The sequence below is a fragment of the Hyperolius riggenbachi genome, chromosome 5 (genome assembly GCF_040937935.1).
Source record: "Hyperolius riggenbachi isolate aHypRig1 chromosome 5, aHypRig1.pri, whole genome shotgun sequence".
NCBI lineage: Eukaryota > Metazoa > Chordata > Amphibia > Anura > Hyperoliidae > Hyperolius > Hyperolius riggenbachi.
The window spans coordinates 138,043,763-138,066,223 of NC_090650.1; the positions used below are offsets into that span (position 1 = coordinate 138,043,763).

A 22,461-nucleotide genomic window follows, 5' to 3' on the forward strand; every position below is an offset into this window, starting at 1 on the left:
CAGCTGCAGAAGAACTGGAGCAGCAAAGGTCCACTGTGCCATATAGTACTTGGCTTCACGAGTGATTGAAGGGAACCTTTACCATTTTCTCTGATGTTTACTGGCAACTTAAATTCTAACAGAGAAAGTTACTATTTTTGCAGAAAACCAACTTCAGCATGCAGAACTTTTTCTTAAAAAAAAAAAATAAAAAATCTTGAGGAGTTGGTTGAGTTTAATGCCTGGTACACACCATTCAATTTTATGTTGGATCGATGGGCAGGACCAATCAGGTTTCCGATTGATTTTCCAATCGATTTTGTACAGGAGTGATTGGATAATTGATAGGAAATCTGATCGGACCTGTCAGAAATGATTGATTCAACTTATCGATCTGACGGAAAATTGCATTGTGTGTACCAAGCATAACTTCTTGTTAGAACGAGGGTGTATCACTCCACCACAGGACATTCCTCAGAAGGACCTGTGACCTCATCTTGCTCATGTTCTGCAGCAGAAGGCAAGTGTAAATCGTTACACAAGGACTTGGCAGTTTTCCACCTATAAAATCTCATTGCGTACCAGGATGCATATTGAACTAGAGGAGCCATGATGACTTTTCTTATTTACATAATTGATCTGAAGAGTGGCGTAGGCCTGAAACCACCACACACCATAGCAGAAGACGACCAAACTTATCAGTATGTATAACTTCAGATTTAAAGCAATAAACACCAGTTAACACTGATGAATATACTTTATACATCACTGTGACTGTGCGGACTAGGTCTGTCCATAGTTTCCATGGTTACATTTTTCTAAGGCCTACGACAAAAGCGATACAACCATAAGTAATATGTTGTTTACTACCTATAATTTATCACACAAACTTGTGATCTTAAAGCTGTCTTCTATGAATAAGGTGGTCAGGTGAGGCAGTGTTACCTGTGGAGAGGAGACCGCCGTTGTGCTGGTGATCTGAAAAGCTGGATTCATTCATAGTATGTCTAATCTTCAAGGTTTTATTTCCTCCTCTAGCTCATTTGCTCTTCATAGCCTTCACTAACCTTTAATACAGTTTAGACAGTTCAGAAAATATTTGAGAAAGGGTTAACAGTTCCTGCTTGGACTAAAGAGAAGGTTGTTTCTCTTAGATGCCTACCAGTTATTAACAAACACAGAACATTTATATGGCGCTTTTCTCCTAGCGGACTCAAAGCGCCAGAGCTGCAGCCACTAGGACAAGCTCTATAGGCAGTAGCAATCTTAGGGAGACTTGCCCAAGGTCTCCTACTGAATAGGTGCTGGCTTACTGAACAGGCAGAGCCGAGATTTGAACCCAGGTCACCTGTGTCAGAGAAAGGGCCCTTAACCATTACCCTATCCAGCCACCGCCCCAGTGTCCTGAATGGCAATGTAGAACCTCTCTTGGATTGTCTTAATGACTTTAGTGTCCATTCTTATATGTTAAAACCTTACCTACTCTACTGAACATTATTTTTGTGGGTATAAAACTGAGATACAGTATTCATACATTTTTCAGTACATTTGAACACGTGGTTCAACTTCAGTGGCACTCCATTCCTCTCCCCACAGTTCTACCCATGCAGCTTCCACACAACCGGAAATATTTTATAGTGCAAGTACAAATAAAAAGGAAATAAGAAAACCAAAAAAACTATAATTGTGTTTTTAAGCCAAATGTAATATGTAGTGCTAGTGTGCAGGGAAACTGAATTACACTGTCCAAGTATTATTGTTTAATAAGTTTGCTGTATTCCCTTCACAAGGCGTGAGTTTTCCAAAGAAATCCAAGGTTACCATTCATGGTGGGGTCATTGCGGCAATTAAACAGAGACATATAGTAACATTGAAAGTTGCACTGCACTGTAAAATCTATGCGACATACAATGTGTCCAGTGCAATTTAATAAAGTGTGGCATACCCACGCACTGCATGCAGAACGTTACTGCATGATGTGCATGTTAACTATACTACACAGTGACAGTTAACTATACATTTCATTGACTATATGCTTAACTGAATGTGAAGCAACGCAACTCTCACTATGACGGCAGCCTAAAGCTTACCATGTACTACTGGAGGTTTATAATAGATCACATATTTAAATCAATAATACAACTGATTTGAATAAATATAGGGACCTCCTGATCAATCGTAAATAAATATAGAAATATTGATCAACACTCAATCAGAAAAGGAATAGTCAAACAGCAGAAGAAGTACCTGTGCACTGGAAGATGTACAACTAATTCGATGGAGTGCAGCTTTCCAAGATGAGTGGATATCACCAAGCAATGAAGCAGAGCGAAGGCGCACATCCAGCTATAAAACATACTTTTTATTCCAAAATGTTAAAAGTTCCAGGCTACAGTACCATGCCTGAGGAGAGAGGTACAACACAGTGGGGGTAAACAGCCATTTCAGGCCATAGGGGCGTGTCGCTTCGTCAGGACAACTGAGTCATCACTTGGGCTCAATCAGAAAAGGCATCCTCTAGCAAATGACTAGTCACAGGGGTACAAGGGAGTTGCAATGGTGAATCACATGCGATCACCAGAGGCACAATATTGTACTACATCAGGTCATACAAAACTAGTTGTAGTAGCATTTTATTTCAATAAGACTGCAACTGAAATCTGACCAAAGTACTGGTGCATGGTGGTAATCCAGGTAAACAATTGACCTCATGGAGCAGTTGACCTGAACCTGTAAAAATCATAAATTGCTTGGGGTCCTTAAAGGGAACCTAAACTGAGAAGGATATGGATTTTTCCTTTTAAAATAATACCAGTTGCCTGACTCTCCTGCTGATCCTGTGTCTCCAATACTTGTAGTGACAGCCCCTGAACAAGCATGCAGATCAGGTGCTCTGACTGAAGTCAGACTGAATTAGCTGCATGCTTGTGTCAGGTATGTGATTCAGCCACTACTGCAGCCAAAGAGATCAGCAGGAATGACAAGCAACTGGTATTGTTTAAAAGGAAACTTCCATATCCCTCTCAGTTTAGGTTCCCTTTAACACCCCATATTGGATTTTATTCGATTTCGATTTTATTCGATTTCTCATTATGGAGAAAGAAAAAGAAGGCACCTGAATTCCTCTTGTGCATAAGGTAGATTAGGGGGTCTATAGAAACTCCAATGAAATGTCCCTGAAAAGACAGGAAGCGCATTGCTCATCCATCCATCAATCGGTCTCCACCCATAAGGGAATGATTCATTCTGGATGGAGTAAGTAACTAATACAAACTCTTAATTTCACAGGACTTCCCTGAACTAATTCCATTATTGTTCATGGAAACAGACATTTGCTTAATTCCAGAAAATAAATCTAGTGGTGGGAGACAACTGGTATTATTTTATGAACAGCAATCAAAAGTGGACAGAAATCAATTTTCTACATTGCTAAATTCCTGATCATGCGATCATTGAGCATCTCACCCCCTATATGGCACAAGAGTCTGAACACTCTCTCTCTCCTCCCAACACACACACACACACACACACACACACACACCTTAAATGAGGGGGCGTGGCCCAGGCTGCAAGGCTGTCACAGCTTACCTGGGGAGGTGGTTGCCAGCATTCACAAGAACACACCCTCACATGATATATAGGTGTTTGTATAACCGTCTACTAGTATTTGGGAGGGTAGCTCTAAAATGAACTAAAAAAATCCAGAAATTCAGATTTAATTCTAACTGAAAAACCATGCCAGTATTCCTGTGTAATAGCCTGCATTACGCACCTGCAAGTCAGAGTCATTACATCAGATCAGTAAATGCAGGATGAAACCATAGCGGACAGCATTATCAAACTGCACTGATAAACACATACACATCATCCAGCTTATTATGATTAAACATGACCTGACTGTATTGCTTAATCCAGGCTGTGCCAGACAAACCTGGTGATACCTGATGACAGAACAATCCCATTAATACTGGAGATGATGCAGTTAATGATGTACTGACTATATACCATACAGTGTACAAGTTTCCATCATTCCAGCTTCCAACAAAATTAGATCATAAGGTTTAAATTTAGATTCATTTATCGCCACGTGGCGATCAATTGTTTACCCTTTCAGTACCACAATATATTGTTGAGTGCAAGTAAAAGCAACACTCTTTATACATTTGCAATTCATAAGCACCTATAAATAGCATAAGCTGTGCCATCCTATAATCCATCATTACAACAAAAGCTTGCACTGGATGCCACAGATAAAATGGCAAATTAGCAGCATAAAACCTCATTACCATCTGCACAGTCGTCGTAGCACCAGTCCAGCGCGTAGTAGTCCTCCTCTATGAATTTCTGCATAGTCAGTCTGCTCTATTGCATCAATCAACCAAGCACTGCTTTTGTAAGGTCAGGTGAAACGCAACCAGGCCTGCTTGTCTTTACCACGTTCAGGTGTCCAAAATGCATTGGAGGATCGTGATGACAGAAAATTCATTTTCCAAGGTAGTTAGACACGTGGGGAAGAAAGCAGTATAGAAATAAAAACAGGGGAGAGGCGAATTCAAAATCCTGCAGCAGACAGTCTTTGCAGCATGGTTTTAGAAAGAAGCTCTGTTGAGGCATCCTGGATGGGAGTTGACACAACTGCCCTATCAATATGCTGAGGCGGTGACGTCAGGGACACACACCACCATGGCTTGCGGCACAACCTTCCCTTCCGCTCGGGTCCATGCACGTTACTTAGCTTAGTGGTTTCCATGGAGACTGGCTGGCCGGGAAATGATGCTGAGGATGCTGAGGATACTGAGGATGCAGACAGAACTCCAGCAAGATTTCATTTGAAAGGATGTAGTAAAAGAATGATCATATTTTCCAAGAGAGGATAAAAAGAGGTTTGAGAGAGTGTAAGTGCACGACTATTTTCAGCCTCACAGAAATTCCTATTTTTAAAAAGCAAAGGCCAGATCATCAGTTAATACACAAATCAAAGTCCAAAGACATGCATCATGTATTCATATCAGCATACAAAGATTTACAGGTGTATGAAGTAATCAGTTACTCATCAGAACAGTCTGATCATAGTCCATAAATTACTACAAAGTCCCCTCTTATGAGGAGATCAGTATAAGGTGTTGTCAGAGTGACCACATAAACACGTCATATCACTAAATGCAAAGTAATGGGGTCACACCTTATGAATGCAAGGAAATGCTTGGCAGTACTGATAAAACAAAGGTGAAGTGCATGGCAACAGCACAAAGTGTGTAAACTGTGCAAGACAATGGTGGTAATAAGTTACCACAGAGACATACTGTGAACGCAGTGATCCTACTTTGTTGTAATTCCAGACACACAAGTATTGTCCTAGATCTGTGTAGACACTCATTTGCAGAGATTGTTTTTATTTGCTTATATTCTCCTTGGCCAGCATCTAAGACAAGTAAACCAGTTTTTAAAGTGGACCTGAACTCAGAACTGCCTCTCTGCTGTAAACGATACGCAATAGAATAAATAACATTAAAAAAAAAACATTTCTTTGTTACAGCTGATACAAATCCTGCAATAAATCTGCAATTTGTTTACTTCCCGCTTTCAGGAAAGCAAGACGTATTAACATCCTCTGCTTTCAAATGAGCTTGTGGCAGTTAGCGGACACAGCTGAGGGAACAAATTACAACTTGTGATTAGACACAGATGAGGGGGAATCAGACAGGCTAAACTCTAAATGCATACAAGGTGCATTTCTCTATGTTTTCCTTCCGTCTTGTGCAAGAGTTCAGGTCCACTTTAAAGTACCTTTGAAGGAACCCAGACACTGGAAATTCCTGCACAATGCTCTGAACAGTGAGGATGATGCCATCAAAGCAGCTGCCCCACACACACACAGAGTCTGAAACAAACTCCTGTACTCCATTGCTTCTGGACCACCACCTCAGTTCAGGATTTTTAACTGAGGAAGATTCCATTTACAGAAAAGAGTAACATCTGACCCAGCACTGAGTGTTTGGTTCACAGCTGGGCCAGAACAATATCTACATGGAGTCGGTGTGTTCTCCCTGTATTGGCTTGAGTTTCAAGGCACTCCAGTTTACTTCCACATCCCAAAAACACAGATAAGTTAATTGGCTCCCTCCAATATTGGCCTCAGATCAAGAACAGGACTTTGGTAGGGATTAGACTGTAAACCAATTACAGCATCTATACTGAGGGGTAAGTACATAGACAGGGATAGAGGATAGACTCCAAATATGGCCCTCTCCTCAAGACATAGCTACAGCCCTCCTCCAGTAATTTGCCAAAGCCTATCATCTGCACACAGCACTGGTAGATTACCGTATGTTTTAAAATATTCACAAGCATGCTGTAGTAAAAGCAGTATCAAATGTTTGCAATGGTATAGTATTGTGACGTGTCAGTGTGGACCTCAGCATAGAGCTTCTACCTCTGGAGAGAGCTAAATATATGGCCTGATGGCCCAAGCCAGATAGCCCCTCTGGAACAATTCCTTTTTGACCGTAAAATTCTACTTGTGCCACCCACAAAAGTGTATTCCATTTACTGCAAGTGAGACAGCGGATCCATTGATAACAGACATGTATGAACAGAAGGGGTAGTTACTGTGCAAATACTCTGTTTTGGTCAAAATAATAAGAACAGTGGTGGGTCAAGAGTAATCCAACCTACCCGATTACTGAAGGGATGCCTGTGCCACAAAGGGACATACAATATGTATACAATCTAGATTTTAGGCTGATTATTGCAAAGGATTGTTTTATCTTAGGTAAACCAAGTGTGTATGAGGCTTTAGAGACTACAAAGCTAGCTGCTGTACTTCAAGATGACCCTAAATTTGCCATCGACAACAGATATTTGATTCAGAAATTATTTCAAAAGGATTATGACAAAATAGAAGAAAAACAAAATGCAGTTTCAATATATGAACATGTATGAACATGCTGAGACAATCGTCTGAGCAAATACAGCAATAAAATGCTACTGTACTGACATTTGCTGAACTTTCAATTACAACGGAAGGCAGAGGATTAAAATGAATACACAAACAGGTGTGTACATAATCTCTGCCATGTCTGCACAGGCACAGGAAAGTCAACCCATCTGTTATGTCTGCATGCAGGGCTTACAATCAACAGGTGTAGCATATAAAATGTTGTACAAGGTAATGGATGGCTTTAAGAGGTATTTAAACAATTATTTATTGCTACTAAAAATATGTCATGTAAGATTAAACACAACTTTCTGTTCCTGTTTTTTTTTATTCCCCCTTCAACTGGCTGGATATCTAAAGTGAATAATATAGCATTTTGGTACTCTACTAATGAAGTGAGCAAGTAGGGGGAAGAAAAAACGCTTGAAAAACACCGATACATCACAGTGGTTACACCAAGGTGACAATTTTTTTTAATGATCATTCTCTGCGGATCCCATAAATCCCTATAGTCCCCTAAAGTTAAAATGCTAAACAGTAACACTGGCGGTCTTTTAAATCTGTTGTAACTTTTACCATGTCTGAATAAACTGCCTTTTGTATCGAGTGACAGAATCCATCTCTCTTTATTGTGGATTAAAATGCAAACCGTGATCATTGTCCTGGTCATCAACTTTATGGGCACCAGTCAACAACATAACTGACAATTGTCAGTGTCAGCTGACTGCCCATGGCAGAGAGCTCATTTGTAAACACAGGATGTTATCAATATGTCTGCTTCCATGAAATCAGGAAGTAGATAAACTGCAGATTTATTGCAGGAGTTGTATCAGCTGTAACAAAAGAAATGTTTTTCTGTAAATGTTATTATGCTGTTGCATATCTTTTAGAGCAGATAGGTAGTTCCGAGTTCAGGTCCGCTTTAAGCAGTTAATTATTACGTGTGTAAAGTCTTACCGCACTTTGCATAGAGCAGAATGCAATGCATTGTGCTCTACTCATCATGCGCAAGACATGCAATTCTGCTTAACACTGTTTACTGCATAGACCCTTATGTCTGTTGAGTGTCATAGCATTGGACAGTATAATTGTATCAAAAACGCAATACAATTATACTTTAATGGGGCCCTTTACATTGATAGTTTTGCAGTGCACCAGGCAACATGAACGGAGCAAGCATAAAGTCTATGGACTGCATACTGCACTGTACAGGTCACATTGCTGCCTACTTTACATCACCGTTCCAATGTAACAAAGTTTAGTTAAAGAGGAACTGTAACCAAGGATTGAACTTCATCCCAATCAGTAGCGGATACTCTCTTCCAATGGCAAATATTTACCTTTTCTTGAATAGTTTATCAGAGTGGTCTGTATGACTAATATTGTGGCGAAACTCCTCCCACAGTGTGATGTCAGGACAGTTTCCTGTCTGTGAATCTTGTTGCATTGTGGGAAATAATAAGCCCACCACCATGTTAGTGGGTGTGTTTATAAGTGATTAGAAGTCTAGTCTAGTTTTTTTGTTGTCTTCCACTAGTAGGATGAGGACATGCAGGCTGATTGTGGATCAACCAATATGAACACAACGTGACGAATATCAATCATTTCTTGATCTCTCTATTTTTTAATGCCTCACTTTGCAATGTATGCAGTACATGACCACATAACGCGCATGTTAACAGGGGCAGTGAAGCATACTTTTATTAACTGTTCATGAGGCAATGCGAGCATAATGTGTGATGCGAATTTTCCTCTCCACATTGCGGTGTTTCTGTTTTTACAGGGAAGGCAATGCAGCTTCCTACTGTGAACCTATCATCAGTGTTGTGGCTGATCAGCGTACTCTGCCAATACATTTTAGTGTCCATGAAAGTGATCATGTCTTCTGTATTAAATATCATAATTAAGTTCCAGCTGAAATCTGAAAAACGGAAACACCTACCAGTACCTGGTTCCTAAGTAGGCTGGTATTACAGATCACGTTGGAAAGCTGCTAGGCTAATATACAGTGCATAAGGCACTGTGTCAGCAGGACACGTTCCTATCAAAATCACCTTACCGCTAAAGAACTAATCTAGCAAAACGAGAACAGTGACATATTTACACTACGAATGACGGCGCTTATTTGCACAGAGGAGACAAAACAGTCCTCAGGTCTCAGCAGTTCTCGAGGTGATTTGCTTAGGGGACAAAGAGGCGGACAAATATAGACGTTTATTCCTATAAAGGACCACTATTCCAAAATACTGTAAAATTAAAAATATTCCTCTATTGTTCTAGAGTAAAATGTATTATAATCCTACTGTTCCAGGCTATTGATGGCTTGTCTGCTTGAGGAGAGGCTGGAAGGCTAAAGCAGCAGGCTGTTGCTGAACACAGACAGACTCTTTATTTTTAGTTTCAAAGAATGTTTATTTGACAATTCAAAACAAGGAAAGTGGAGTTCCAGCACTCTTAAAGATAGCAGCAAGGGATGTAGACTGGACCTGAATACGCTGTATTTGATGTAAGTGTTAATCCTATGGAAAGGCGTGCATAGGCTTAATAGCAAACAGCAAACTTGTATGAGGGAGGGAGGCAAGGTGAGGCCAGCACTGCGATTCAGAATGTTTATTAGGATAATCAATAGTGAAGATCACTTACAGTCAGCATTTGGTGGGATGCAATGCGGATGTGGTGGGCGCCAGGTCTAGATCCCCCTGCGGACGTCCGTTTCGCGCGTCTAGCGCTTGTTCACCGCAATGGGGAAAGATTCCCTATATTCCCTATTCACTATCTTCACTATTGATTATCCTAATAAACATTCTAAATCGCAGTGCTGGCCTCACCTTGCCTCCCTCCCTCATACAATGTTTATTTGACAAGTCAAAATCAAATTGTAATCTGTATTTTTATGGACTTTACTGAATAAAGTGCCAAGTTTTACTAAAGGACAACTGTAACAAAAGAGATGTGGAGGCTGCCATATATATAATACTAGTTGCCTGGCTATACTGCTGATCATCTGCCTTTAATACTTTTAGCCATAGACCCTGAACAAGCAGACCTGATGTTTCTGACATTATTGTCAAATCTGACAAGATTAGCTCCATGCATATTTCTGGTATGAGATGCAGACACTACTGCAGCCAAATAGACCAGCAGGGCTGCCAGGCAACTGGTATTGTTTAAAAGGAAATATAGCAACCTCCACATTCCTATCACTTCAGTTGTCCTTAAATATTGGTGGTGCAGATTTACAACTCATCTAGGGATGAACAGACTCGGATTGGTACTTAGAAGTTTGTGGCCAAGGCACACCACCTATCAGTTCTGAGCTCAAATTGTACTTCTGGCAACTTCCAAAATAGGTATGACAAGTAGGGAGGCTGGCCGGCTTCACTGTATATAGATCCTTTGTTGGAGTAAGCAATAAAGGAAATACTGAGAACCCTCCATGAGGAGACGGACTAGTCTGGGAAAGTTGTGCATACTATACTCACAGTATAAAAGTAACTTTTTATTAAAAGCTCCAAAGTTGCAATGCGTTTCGTGGGTCACAATCCCGCTTCATCAGACAAAATTTTTTGGAGGGTACAAAATCGGGTCAATGGCCTGGCTGAGCGCCTCTGTCACAGAGGAACTAAACCAGGCCATTGACCCGATTTTGTACCCTCCAAAAAATTTTGCCTGATTAAGCGGGATTGTGACCCGTGAAACGCGTTGAAACTTTGGAGTCTTTAATAAAAAGTTGCTTTATACTGTGAGTAACGTCCCATTGTCCGGTCTTTCTTTCTACGAGGGAGGCGAGTCCACCAACTTCCCCCTTTTAAACAGTTTTTAATCTATTTTACTCTACTTGGTGCCTCTGTGTTACTGCTTTACAAATTGTCTAGTCCACCCTTGGTGGAGGGGTGTATCCCCATTCCTTCCAGTCTACAGAGAGAGACTTCTTAAACAAGAGCGGGGTGAGGTTATAATTCTCCCTGCCTGCTTACCCAGTGGTTGCCTTTGTGGCGACCCACGTTTGTGAGTAAAACCATTACTTTGTTGTACACCTGACTAATTGTCACTGAGATACTACACTATATTGGGCTCTCGGTTTCCTTTTGTCTCCTTCAAGCCTCTTATAATATCTCGTCTGGACAATTGTAACATACTACTTTGTGGACTACCTTCTTACAGACTGGCCCAGCTCCAGTCAGCATTGAACTCAGCTGCTCGTCTCACTCATCTTTCTTCTCGATCTTCCTCTACTGCCTCTACCTGTCAAGCTCTTCACTGGCTGACAATTAACCAGAGGATCCAGTTCAAACTCTTAATCCTAACCTACAAAGCTCTCCACAATCTCTCTCCCCTGTACATCTCCTCACTAATTTTCAGATACCAACCCAATCGCAATCTAAGATCTGCACATGATCTTCTGTTGTCTTCCTCTAGAATTACTCCTCACATTCACGTTTGCAAGATGTGCACGAGCTTCACCTCTCCTCTGGAATGCCCTCTCACAACACATTTTTCATTTGCCAACCTTTGTTACCTTTAAATGGTCACTAAAATCTCACTTGTTCCGACAAGCATATGCTCTACCTTAGGCCACTTCCCCTTTGTCCTAAGACCAAATTGCACTCCTACTAGATATCCTAAAACACACTACCTTCTGTATGTTTGCTGTATACCACCCCACCTTGCTCCCCCCTCATTCTTTAGATTGTTGTAAGCTCGCAAGGGCAGGGCTCTCTTCCCCTTTTCTGTCCTGGAAATCATTATAGATTTTATTCATCATGTTATTTTTATCACTTTCATTACCAATTATGTATCTTGCATTCTGTATTTTGTATAGTTTTTGTATTTTGTCATTATGTATTTTGTATATTGGTGTACACCATTGTCTGTATTATTATGTTCCCAATGTTCGTTTCTTCCTTTGTACAGCGTCATGGCATATGTTGGCGCTTTATAATTCTATAATAATAATACTATTAATAATTTATCCTTCCTTAGCTGAACTACAGTAGGGTATAGCTAAACTTGTGAACTCAGAATTTACGATGCCTCTGTGACAGTCTGACTCCCAAGTCTGTGTGTATTGTGTAAACAAGGAGTCTTATCTCAGCTAACAACTTCCCACCCCATTTAGATGTTCTGTTTCACTTAAGGAATCTTAATGACTTGTAGTTATGCTTGAAAAAAAATCTATGTATCCTTTTTGATGTTGCATGTATATAGCTATCTGTTCCATCAGCTTGCAAGCAAACACTATTTAAGCCCTACGAAGGCTTGCTAATTCTTATTCTTTTAAGTTAGCCAATAAATGGTATCACCTTGATTCTAAACTTCTTGTTTTAGCTGAACTACAGAAGTGAATGAATGACAACTGGCTGACCAATTGTGACAGAACTGAAGCTCTTGTCATGAGTGGTCAGTGACTGGCAGCAAAACAGCTCCACTTCCAGTCCATGTTTGAATGGGTTTTACAGTTTATTCCTACATCCCAGAAACCTACATAGGACTATGACTAGGACTATTGCAGGGATCAGATAGTGAGCTCCTCTCAAGGATCAAATTACAGTTGTGATTAGTCACAGATGAGGGGGAATTAGACAGGCTAAAGTCTCTGAACACACACAAGATAGATTTATCTCCGCTGTCCTTGTCTCCTGTGCATGGGCTCCTCTGCTTATAGCACTCTCACACAGTGGTTGTTCTTGAAAAGCTAGTTGTTCTTTTGTGTAACATGCAATTGTTATACATGCAGTGCTCAGAGGACTCCAGTGTAAAATTTGCACAAATTCACCAGTGAAGGAAAAATAAAAATATCAGTGGTTAGGCTTGAAGTCATCTTATCTTACTGGCGTTTACAAAAGTCAAAAGTCAATTCCTACTTGTGCTGTGCATGTTTTGCAAACAAGAAAGTGATTGTTGTATTTCTTACTTGCTCAGTAAAGCAAACCAAGACCCATAACGGTTCCAGGTATACACTTGTTCTCATTAGCTGCTGATAAAACAATGACCTTCTCAGGTTATATATTCAGCAAGAAGGAGACCGGCTAGCTAACACTAAAATGCCCAGTCCCAATTCATCGCTAACAGAAATAGATTACAGCAATCTGAGAACCGTTTCTATAGGTAGCTGCATGTTGCTACTCGCCACTCGCTGCATTGCCCTTTTAAGTAAAATGATCTGCCAAGAACAATACAAATCTTATTTATTGAATGTATTTGCATAAGGGCATTAGATAAAAGTGGCAGAACTTTCCTTCCAGTCTCAAGGTTAGAAGAGAGCAAGACGCATTGCAGGCGGAAAGGGAGGAACTGCTGCCTGGAAAAAATGATCGAGATACCAACAGGAATTATATTTATCCTGTGACTTCACACTCATCCACACGACTGCTTCTTTCTAGTCATCAGATGATGAGCCAAAAAATAATTAGGATCGGTCTTCTTTCCTCTTATTTAACCACTAATGAACAGCTAAGGCTTAGAAAGCCAATCTATTCCTAGCCGATAAGCCAGTAAAGCAAAATGGTTTATTAAATTGGAACTGAAGCCACAATTTGTATAGGTTAAAACGGCTTCAGAGTTTTTACTTTTGGTCCTGGTGAGGGACATCTTCCAGCCTGAAAGACTATGGTCACTATGAAAAAAAGACTTAAAGGGAAGGTTCAGGGAGGGGAGTGAAAAATTAAAAATCAATTTCCACTTACCTGGGGCTTCCTCCAGCCTGCGCAGTACAGCCCGGAGGACGTCCGATGATGTCAGTGCGCCCGCATGGGACGCAGAAGTGCCGGGCCTTGGAGCGCAGAAGAGCCCGACCTGGCAGCCGGCCTGGCCAGGTCGGGTCGGCCACCGGAGACCACCGGGAGCCTGCGGAGCAGCGGCGAGGGCCCCTCCTGCCTGCCACGGGCTGGAGGAAGCCCCAGGTAAGTGGAAATTGATTTTTATTTTTTCACTCCCCTCCCTGAACCTTCCCTTTAAAGAAAACCTATAACTAAAAAAAGTTCTGCCTGCGTAGTAGAGCGGACCCGACAGAGACCGGCTATTTCCGCCTATCTCCGTGCTGAGAGCCACATCAGCACCACCGCTGGAGCCAGGGAAGGTAAATATATCAAGTTTTGGCAGACAAGCCAGGATTGCAGGACGCTTCGGGGGAGCCATCGCTGGATTACAGGGGAGGGGGAAGCCTCATTGGGACCCTGAGGCTTCCCCCCCCCCCCCCCCCCAAGGCGAGTACCCCCCCAGGGGAACTTTTTTTGTTACAGAATCTCTTTAAGTGAATCTATTTGGTCTGCAGACATACGTTTCAGAACTAATTTAAAGCAAACCTTAACTAAAGCTTCCTTCTATTGATGTCATCTACGCTATATTCTACATACCTAAATATCAATGATTTACTAATGCACATTACCATATTACCTAGCTGGTGCGGTCTGCAGAACATCTCCTTGCTGTGTCGTGGGCATTGCCATTATGCTTTGATTGAAATCCTTAAAATGACCATTTTTGCATAGCTTATACCTTTAGGTAATATCTGACACTTGCTTCAGTCACTAATGGGTTAGCCTTGCCTTTTAGAGCCCATTAGATTGAAAAAGTTTACTGTATATACTCGAGTATAAGTCTAGAAATTTAGGTCTGATTTACTTCATAAAAGTATAGGGGTCGACTTATACATAAGTCATGTGCAAAACTGAGCACATTGAATAATGTGTGTACTAATAGTGACATTCCCATTTGCAGCAATTTACGCTGTGAAAAGTGATACTTTGAGGAAAGGAATTGCCAAGAAAACACAGGTCAAAGTCCTGGCCAAAAAATTAACAAGGAAAGGGGCAGGGGAATACTGGGCTGCATAAAAGGGAGTGAATAATTGCAGCACTTGGGGGGGGGGGGGGGGCCCTGGAGGAGGTATTGGCTGCACTTAAGGGACAGGAGTGGTTAATGGCTGCAATACTGTATGTAGTGCAGTCATTAACCCCTCCTGAACCCCAAGTGCAGCCATTAACTTAGCTGGGTAGACTTATACTTTATCTTTCAAAAAAAGGAAACAGCAATAATGTCCGTGCATCTTCCGTCTTGAAAAACAGTATATATTTGCAAAAACAGTGGCAAATCACATTTTCAGTACAAACTTTCTTGATTTGACATTGATCAAGCAATTATGATGTGGAATGAGTGCTAGGCTTAGCTTACGTGTCCCCCAGCGTGGAGCAGGATGAGCGGTGTGGAGGTGGGTGTCAGGCTCTAGGTGGGAGAGCGACGGCTGTTTCGCGTCTAAATGACGCTTGGTCACGCTGCGTACCACTAAGTGACCGACTAAGTGGTACGCAGCGTGACCAAGCGTCATTTAGACGCGAAACGGCCGTCGCTCTCCCACCTAGTGCCTGACACCCACCTCCACACCGCTCATTCTGCTCCACGTTGGGGGACATGTAAGCTAAGCCTAGCGCTCATTCCACATCATGATTGCTTGATCAATGTCACATCAAGAAAGTTTGTACTGAAAATGTGATTTGCCACTGTTTTTGCAAATATATACTGTTTTTCAAGACGGAAGGTGCACAGACATTATTGCCGTTTCCTTTTTTTGAAAGATTTTGTCAGTTTCCTGTTTGTTCTTGTGTGGAGCACACGTCTAAGGGAAAATCCTGTTACAAACTGTGGATGCTGCAGGAGAGCAGAAGGGTATCCACCTGTGTAAACGAATCAGCTCACGTAGCAATATTGTGTGAAGTGCCACACCATACCTCTTTCTACTTGACACAGACTTATACTTGAGTTAATATAAAATTCTAGCTTAAGAGGGTTGAATATTGGAGTCGACTTATACATGAAGTCGTTACAGAGTCACAGCAAGTTCAAGAAGTTAGTCAGCAATACTGACATACAGATTTCTTTGCTAAAGAAGTTGGCACATCAAGTACATTAAACTATTTGAATCATTAACTCAGAGGTGCTCACAATCTAATTTCTACTCTAACTGCAGCCATAATATGACATCCCTACAAGGGTTGCTGTGGTACACTGCGGTTTGATTGTGCATGGCAATCATTACTGGTTTTCGGGGGGGGACACATGCAGAAGTGGGTGCACCAACAACTGCGGGGGTGGGACGCAGCGGCGGGGTAAACCGATACTCACATTGTTGGTATCCTTCGCCGCGTGTACTACTTACTGCTTCCTGTTCCTGCATTCAATCTCATAGTAACAGCGCCCCTAGGGATTCCAGCAATGTGAGTCTCGGACTACCCCTACCACCATTTGTGCACCCGCCACTGCATCCCCCCTCCCCTCCACCTGGTTATCTATACTGGGGGCATCTATTTCTAGCTACCTATACTGATTGCACCTATTCCTGGCTACCTATACTGGGGGCACCTATACCTGGCTACCATACGGGAGGGGGGGGAGGGAGTGGAGATTTGGGTGCAGCCATAGGCCATAATAGGAATTACGACTATAGCAGTGCTCAATAAGTAATTTGGGCGCTGTCAAAAGACAGAGCACAAATTACTATAAAAACACTGCCCTCAGCAATAGCTGGAAGCAGAAAATACATCTTTCCCCACTATCCACAGCAACCTAGAGGGAGAATAGTATTTAATGCCGTCAGGACTTTTGCAGGGGAAGGGTAAGCCATTTTACGGCGGGTTAATCATATGTTATCCAGTCCACCAAACGAAGTTGCGATCACAATCCTGCCCTCCCAATAGGAGCCTAGGATTTCCCTGTAAAAAAGCAGGAACAATAGTGCAATACTGCCTTTTGAGAAGCACCACGTGAGTCACTTCAATGGTCAGTGCAAATAAAGGCCTCCACCAGGGCTATAAGGAAAACAAGGGGGATCTGTATGCCCCCTCTGTGAGTCTCACTCACCAGATTCCTTCTTGACTTTTATGCAAACAAGCCCTCCTTCCTGGGCAACAACAGCAGCAATGAACACCTTCAAACACCTTCAAATACAGAGCGGAACTTGCATAGTGTAAAAAAGCTTAAAAGTTTATTACTAAAACACTTAAAAAATCTGCGTACCAGATAGAAGATCATACAAGCGTTTTCTATGTGTGCCAGCACCGCCGCGGTCGGATCTCTGCTGCACGCCACAGTCCCCGCTCTGATCACTTCCCCCTTCCGTCCTGCGTGGCTCCTAGCTCCGCCCTACGCGTTTCGTCATTCGACTCATCAGGGGCATCAGAGATGACGAATGACGAAACGCGTAGGGCGGAGCTAGGAGCCACGCAGGACGGAAGGGGGAAGTGATCAGAGCGGGGACTGTGGCGTGCAGCAGAGATCCGACCGCGGCGGTGCTGGCACACATAGAAAACGCTTGTATGATCTTCTATCTGGTACGCAGATTTTTTAAGTGTTTTAGTAATAAACTTTTAAGCTTTTTTACACTATGCAAGTTCCGCTCTGTATTTGAAGGTGTTTGAAGGTGTTCATTGCTGCTGTTGTTGCCCAGGAAGGAGGGCTTGTTTGCATAAAAGTCAAGAAGGAATCTGGTGAGTGAGACTCACAGAGGGGGCATACAGATCCCCCTTGTTTTCCTTATAGCCCTGGTGGAGGCCTTTATTTGCACTGACCATTGAAGTGACTCACGTGGTGCTTCTCAAAAGGCAGTATTGCACTATTGTTCCTGCTTTTTTACAGGGAAATCCTAGGCTCCTATTGGGAGGGCAGGATTGTGATCGCAACTTCGTTTGGTGGACTGAATTTATTGGAGAGTGTGTGTACTCGGTTGAAGTCTGCGGATCCCCATACATAACCGGTGACATTGGTGCTAATATTCATTTATATTCATATAACTGTGGAGCGCTGTCCTTTTCTCCTCTCCTGGGAGTGATTCTAATCATATGTTATGCTGAGGGAGTGGGGCACATCTGGCTACCATACGGAAGTGGGCGGCATATGATTTAAAGGGGAACTGAAGTAAGAGGTATACGGAGGCTGCCATATTTATTTCCGTTTAATCAATACCAGTTGCCGCAGCACCAGCTGGTCTAGTTCTCTGCAATAGTATCTGAATAACACCAGAAACAAGCATGTAGCTAGTCCTGTCAGATCTGACTTTAATAGCCTCCAGTCTCCCCCATGCCAAATGAACTGCAATCTTAGGAGGGGTAAGCAGGGGGGGGCCAGCCAGCAGAGTTTTACTTGGGGCAGGGCTCGCTATTGTTACGCCCCTTTTCTATTCTACACCCAGCCACCCCCTTGCCCAGGTTTTCGTGACCTTTCCAGAAATCCAGCCCTGGTAAACCCTCAGGGGCACACATACCATGTGTTCAGAACCTAGGGATTATAGAACCAATTGCTAACCCATTAAACCATCCTCATGTTTGTGTAATAAAAGACAGCATAATATTCCCCTCACATACAGTCTACAAAATTCACATCTCATCTCATGGCAGACAAATGGTAAAAGCTTACTGTTGGGATTAAACGTTAAGTAAGCTTGACTACTGTGCACACACCCCAGGACATTCTGATGACGGCTATAAACACAGGCTTGTGTGTACAGTAATCACAGAACACTTTGGAAGAACTTTGGAGCCTTTTAATAACCTGCAATAGTCTTGTCCAGGCCAGTCAAGACCTATCTGCCCTGTAACACTCCAGGGTGCAAAATACTAAAGCTGAATTACATGAAGCCTGCAATATGGAACAGCCCAGCTTCCATTCTGGTCCCAGAGCAGTAGCAATACTGACAGTGAGACTGAACTAGCTTGCTTCCTGGAGGTCAGAAACAGGCAATTATCCTCTGTAAAAATTAAAAACTACAAACCTAGATGTTCAACCCTTAAAGAGAACCCGAGGTGGGGTTCTAAGAATGATATCTGCACCCCGGGACCTGGGTCTGCCTATACAGCCCAGCCTCTGTTGCTATGTAAGTGTCCCTCCAGGCCCCCCTGCGCTCTGCCCCCATAAATCACAGCCACGCTGTCGACACGCAGTGTGGCGCAGCAGGCTGTTTACCTATGTAGTGTCACTCTCGCCGCTCCCCCCACCTCCTGCATAGCTCCGGTCGCCGCCCTCGTCCCTTCCCTCCAATCAGCATGGAGGGAAGGGACAAGGGCGGGGACTGGAGCTATGCAGGAGGCTGGGGGAGCGGCGAGAATGACAGTACATAGGTAAACACAGCCTGCTGCGACACACTGCGTGTCGACAGCGCGGCTGTGATTTATGGAGGCATAGCAGAGCGCAGGGGGTGGCCTGGGGGGAAACTACATAGCAACAGAGGCTGGGCTGTATAGGCAGACCCAGCCTCTGTGTGTGGATATTCTTAGAACCCCACCCCAGGTTCTTTTTACCGTAAACCACAGCCGACGACCTATGTAAAAATCGATACTTACCCGGGGCTTCCTCCAGCCCGATAAGCACATGAGTCCCTCTTTGTCCTCCCGCAGTCTGCCGTTCAGCTGCGATCAGCCCCGGTAGCTTGCTCAGTCGCGTCAGTCTGGCCATGCGCAGAAGACCCAGACTGGACGTGACTGAGCCTATTACCAGGGCTGATCGCAGCTGAAGGGCAGACTGCGGGAGGACAGCGTGGGACTCACACGTGCTTAATGGGCTGGAGGAAGCCCCTGGGTAAGTATCGATTTTTCATAGGTCGTCAGCTCTGGTACACTTTAAGCTGAATACTCACCATAGCGAAGCAGGAAAATGGATCCAGCGAACTCCCTCAACAATGAGCACTCCCCAATCCATTTTCCTGCTGGCGGGTATGCGTGACGTCATTACATGACAGCTGCAAAAGCGAAGTCAAGCGATCGTGGTACTTTGCGCAGAGTCGTCAGGGATCTTAAAGATACAATGCGCCATGACAGTCGGTATCGCCAAGCGTCTCTAAATGTCATTTGCGTGATCGTGCACCTGTACTCACATCGCAAGATCGCAGAAACAATTGCTCAAAAAAAGCTCAAGTCATCTGAAAAATCGTCTGGAAAATCGCGTAGTGGGTACAGTCTTTCAGAAACAAGTATGGAATTCCAAGAAAGTCCTGTTTATTATTAGGACTGTCGATTAGTTTACCTATTAATTTTAAAGGATACCAGAGGTGAACTATACTGTTTAAATGGTGGCGACAGGCTTGTGTGGGCAGAGAGGGCTTTTTTTCCACTCACCCAGATTGTGCAGCTGTCAGAAAAAAAATGTGATCAGGCCAAGAATCGTGCAGGCCGGCAACTGTGGTCGGGAAAAAAGAAGGAACCTAGTGGAAAAGAGCACTGCGATTTACATGTAAATGTACAATTGGCAAAACTTACCATCTTAGCCATTCTTTTGCAGCACTGTGGGAAGGGAGATGAACTCCATTTACACTGAGAGATAATATGCAGCACAGCATTGAACGCAACCATTAAAAAAAATTAAATAGTCATTAAGTACTATTGCAACACTAAACGAGTTTTCAAAATACAGTAATATTAAAGCAGCTACAAGTTTGCTTTATGCCGATTACTTTATTTGATTTCAGTCCTGCAAATTTACAAAAAAAGAAAGTTGGGGGAGATGGGGTGGTCAGTAGATGGTGATCAGTAGATTTTACTGAGTTATATAACTAACATAGGCGATTATGTCACACAGGTTATTAATGGTTTAAAACAGGTTTTTTTTTCCCCTTAGCTGTGTACATAAAACAGATCGTATAATTATCCAGTTACAGTCCAATCTGCCTTTTCCAACACATCTGACTCACAGGAAAAATTCTCATTCAAGTCAGTATACAGAAGTGACAAGGAAAAAGGACATATTATGCAAGTACAAAAAAATGTACTAGAAAAATTCCTTGAGTATTTTATTCTAAGGCACATATTGTATAACAGTATTTATCATATAAAACTATAAACAGCATTAAACCGATTGGACATTAAAGTAAATCCTCACTCTATCACATCATCTCTACCACTTTACTGCTACTACTACATCTCTACCACAAGATAGTCTGGGATGAGGCTAGGTTGGGGCACCAGCTAGTGTATCTCATAGTATAATACATCTCCCTCTACTGCATACGTCAAACTCCAGCCCACAGAGCCATCAAATTTGGCCGTCAAGTGCTTTGCCCACTTTGCATTATGTTTGGCCCAGTGTAGAGCACCAGTGGAGCTATAAGATCACCAAGGAAGCTATATAGGGGAGGAAGAGGGGGAGCACTGGGCACCAGGAAACTGCATAGGGGAGATAGGAAGGACCATTAAACACCAGGGAACATGTATTATGTAGATGACACCACTAGAAACTAGGGAACTGTATAGGGGAGGGAAGAGGGTGACTAGACACCAGGGAACTGTTTAGAGGACGAAGGGGGCCATTAGACACCAGGGAACCTTTATAAGGGAAGGAGGCGGCCACTAACATTGAGGATGGCCTGTGACTTGGTCCCGGTGTTCTATTTCGGCCTACTTTGTATTTGAGGTTGACACCCCTGCTCTACTGCAAAGTGATTAACTTTATGTGGCCAGCAACTGTAGCACAACAGCTGATGACTTTTATCCTTGACCCTGTTCACTGTATAAATAAAAAAATAACGTTTCCACTAAATTCCACAGTGCAGTTATAAAAGATAAGTGAGAAATGGTTTCTTTATGCAGGCAGAGCACGGCGATGAAAGCTAAATAAGACTTTTATAAACACACTGAGAGAAGTGTGGAAATAAATAAATGCATTACTACACACTGTTCAGGGAAGTGCTGCCGTTACAGTGCTGGCCACACAAAAAAAAAGGTGTCTCTCTTGCCTTATGAAGGAGGTGGATGGCATCAAGTGGTGATGGCTCTGTATCTGGGAAGCAGCTCCTACACTGCTGGAAGCAAGGAACTACAGGAGCCAATTAGCCATGTACTTCCATATATGGTTTGCTGCAAAACAGACACGCCTTGCAAAAAAAACTTTGCACAATGCTAATTAATACAAATTTACTGTCATAGGCATTTAAAAAAGGAAAGCTGCATTAGGGCTTTAACACACCAAGCCAATCCCATGTTTTCCCCATAATAAGCCAAGACTGTTTTAATAGGTTAAATTCTTGCCTACACCATTCCTTTAATAACAACTCCCAAAACAGATATTGATGCAAACTCTAAAGCCATATTTAAGAACATTCCAACTTAGGACAGTCACACGGCTTGGATTCTTGCTAAGCAAGCCTGTGATTACTGGAAGCAGAGGCATTATTCCTACACAAAAGCACTTAAAGACTTGACATTTCAAAGCATGGGAATGACGCAAGAAAAACTTTTGATCAACAAAAGCAATATACGAATAAAGATAGGTTACTAAATTGAAATAGGAGATGGGAAATAATAAAACTAAACTTAAATAGATGATGAACATTTTTGTTCATTCTATAAACATTTGCATTCTGCTCCTTTCTCTCTGCTCAAGGGTGGACATTATCTTCTAAATGCTGTAGCCATCTCCAAGCTTTCCCAAAATTAGCAGATATTTCTAAATTCACTTACATCCAAGACAGAAATGTCTCACTAAAAACTGTCAGCTTCAGCAAAACCTGCATCCAAATCTGAACACACTAAACCTAGACAAGGAAATCAAAGCTTTACACAAAATAT

General features: G+C 42.5%; 1 protein-coding gene across 7 annotated transcripts in view; it reads right to left on the reverse strand.

Moving 5' to 3' along the window:
* TRAK1 (trafficking kinesin protein 1) overlaps positions 1–22,461 on the reverse strand; it is a 318,154-nt gene that overhangs the window by 135,902 nt on the left and 159,791 nt on the right. Inside the window, exon 1 of one of the 7 annotated variants that reach the window (XM_068236311.1) lies at positions 4,266–4,468. The exons of the other annotated variants lie outside the window; for them this stretch is intronic. Coding sequence (XP_068092412.1) covers positions 4,266–4,329 — 64 coding nt within the window. The 5' untranslated portion in view covers positions 4,330–4,468. Of the gene's footprint in view, positions 1–4,265; positions 4,469–22,461 lie in introns of those variants that run through there. 7 annotated transcript variants of the gene reach the window in all.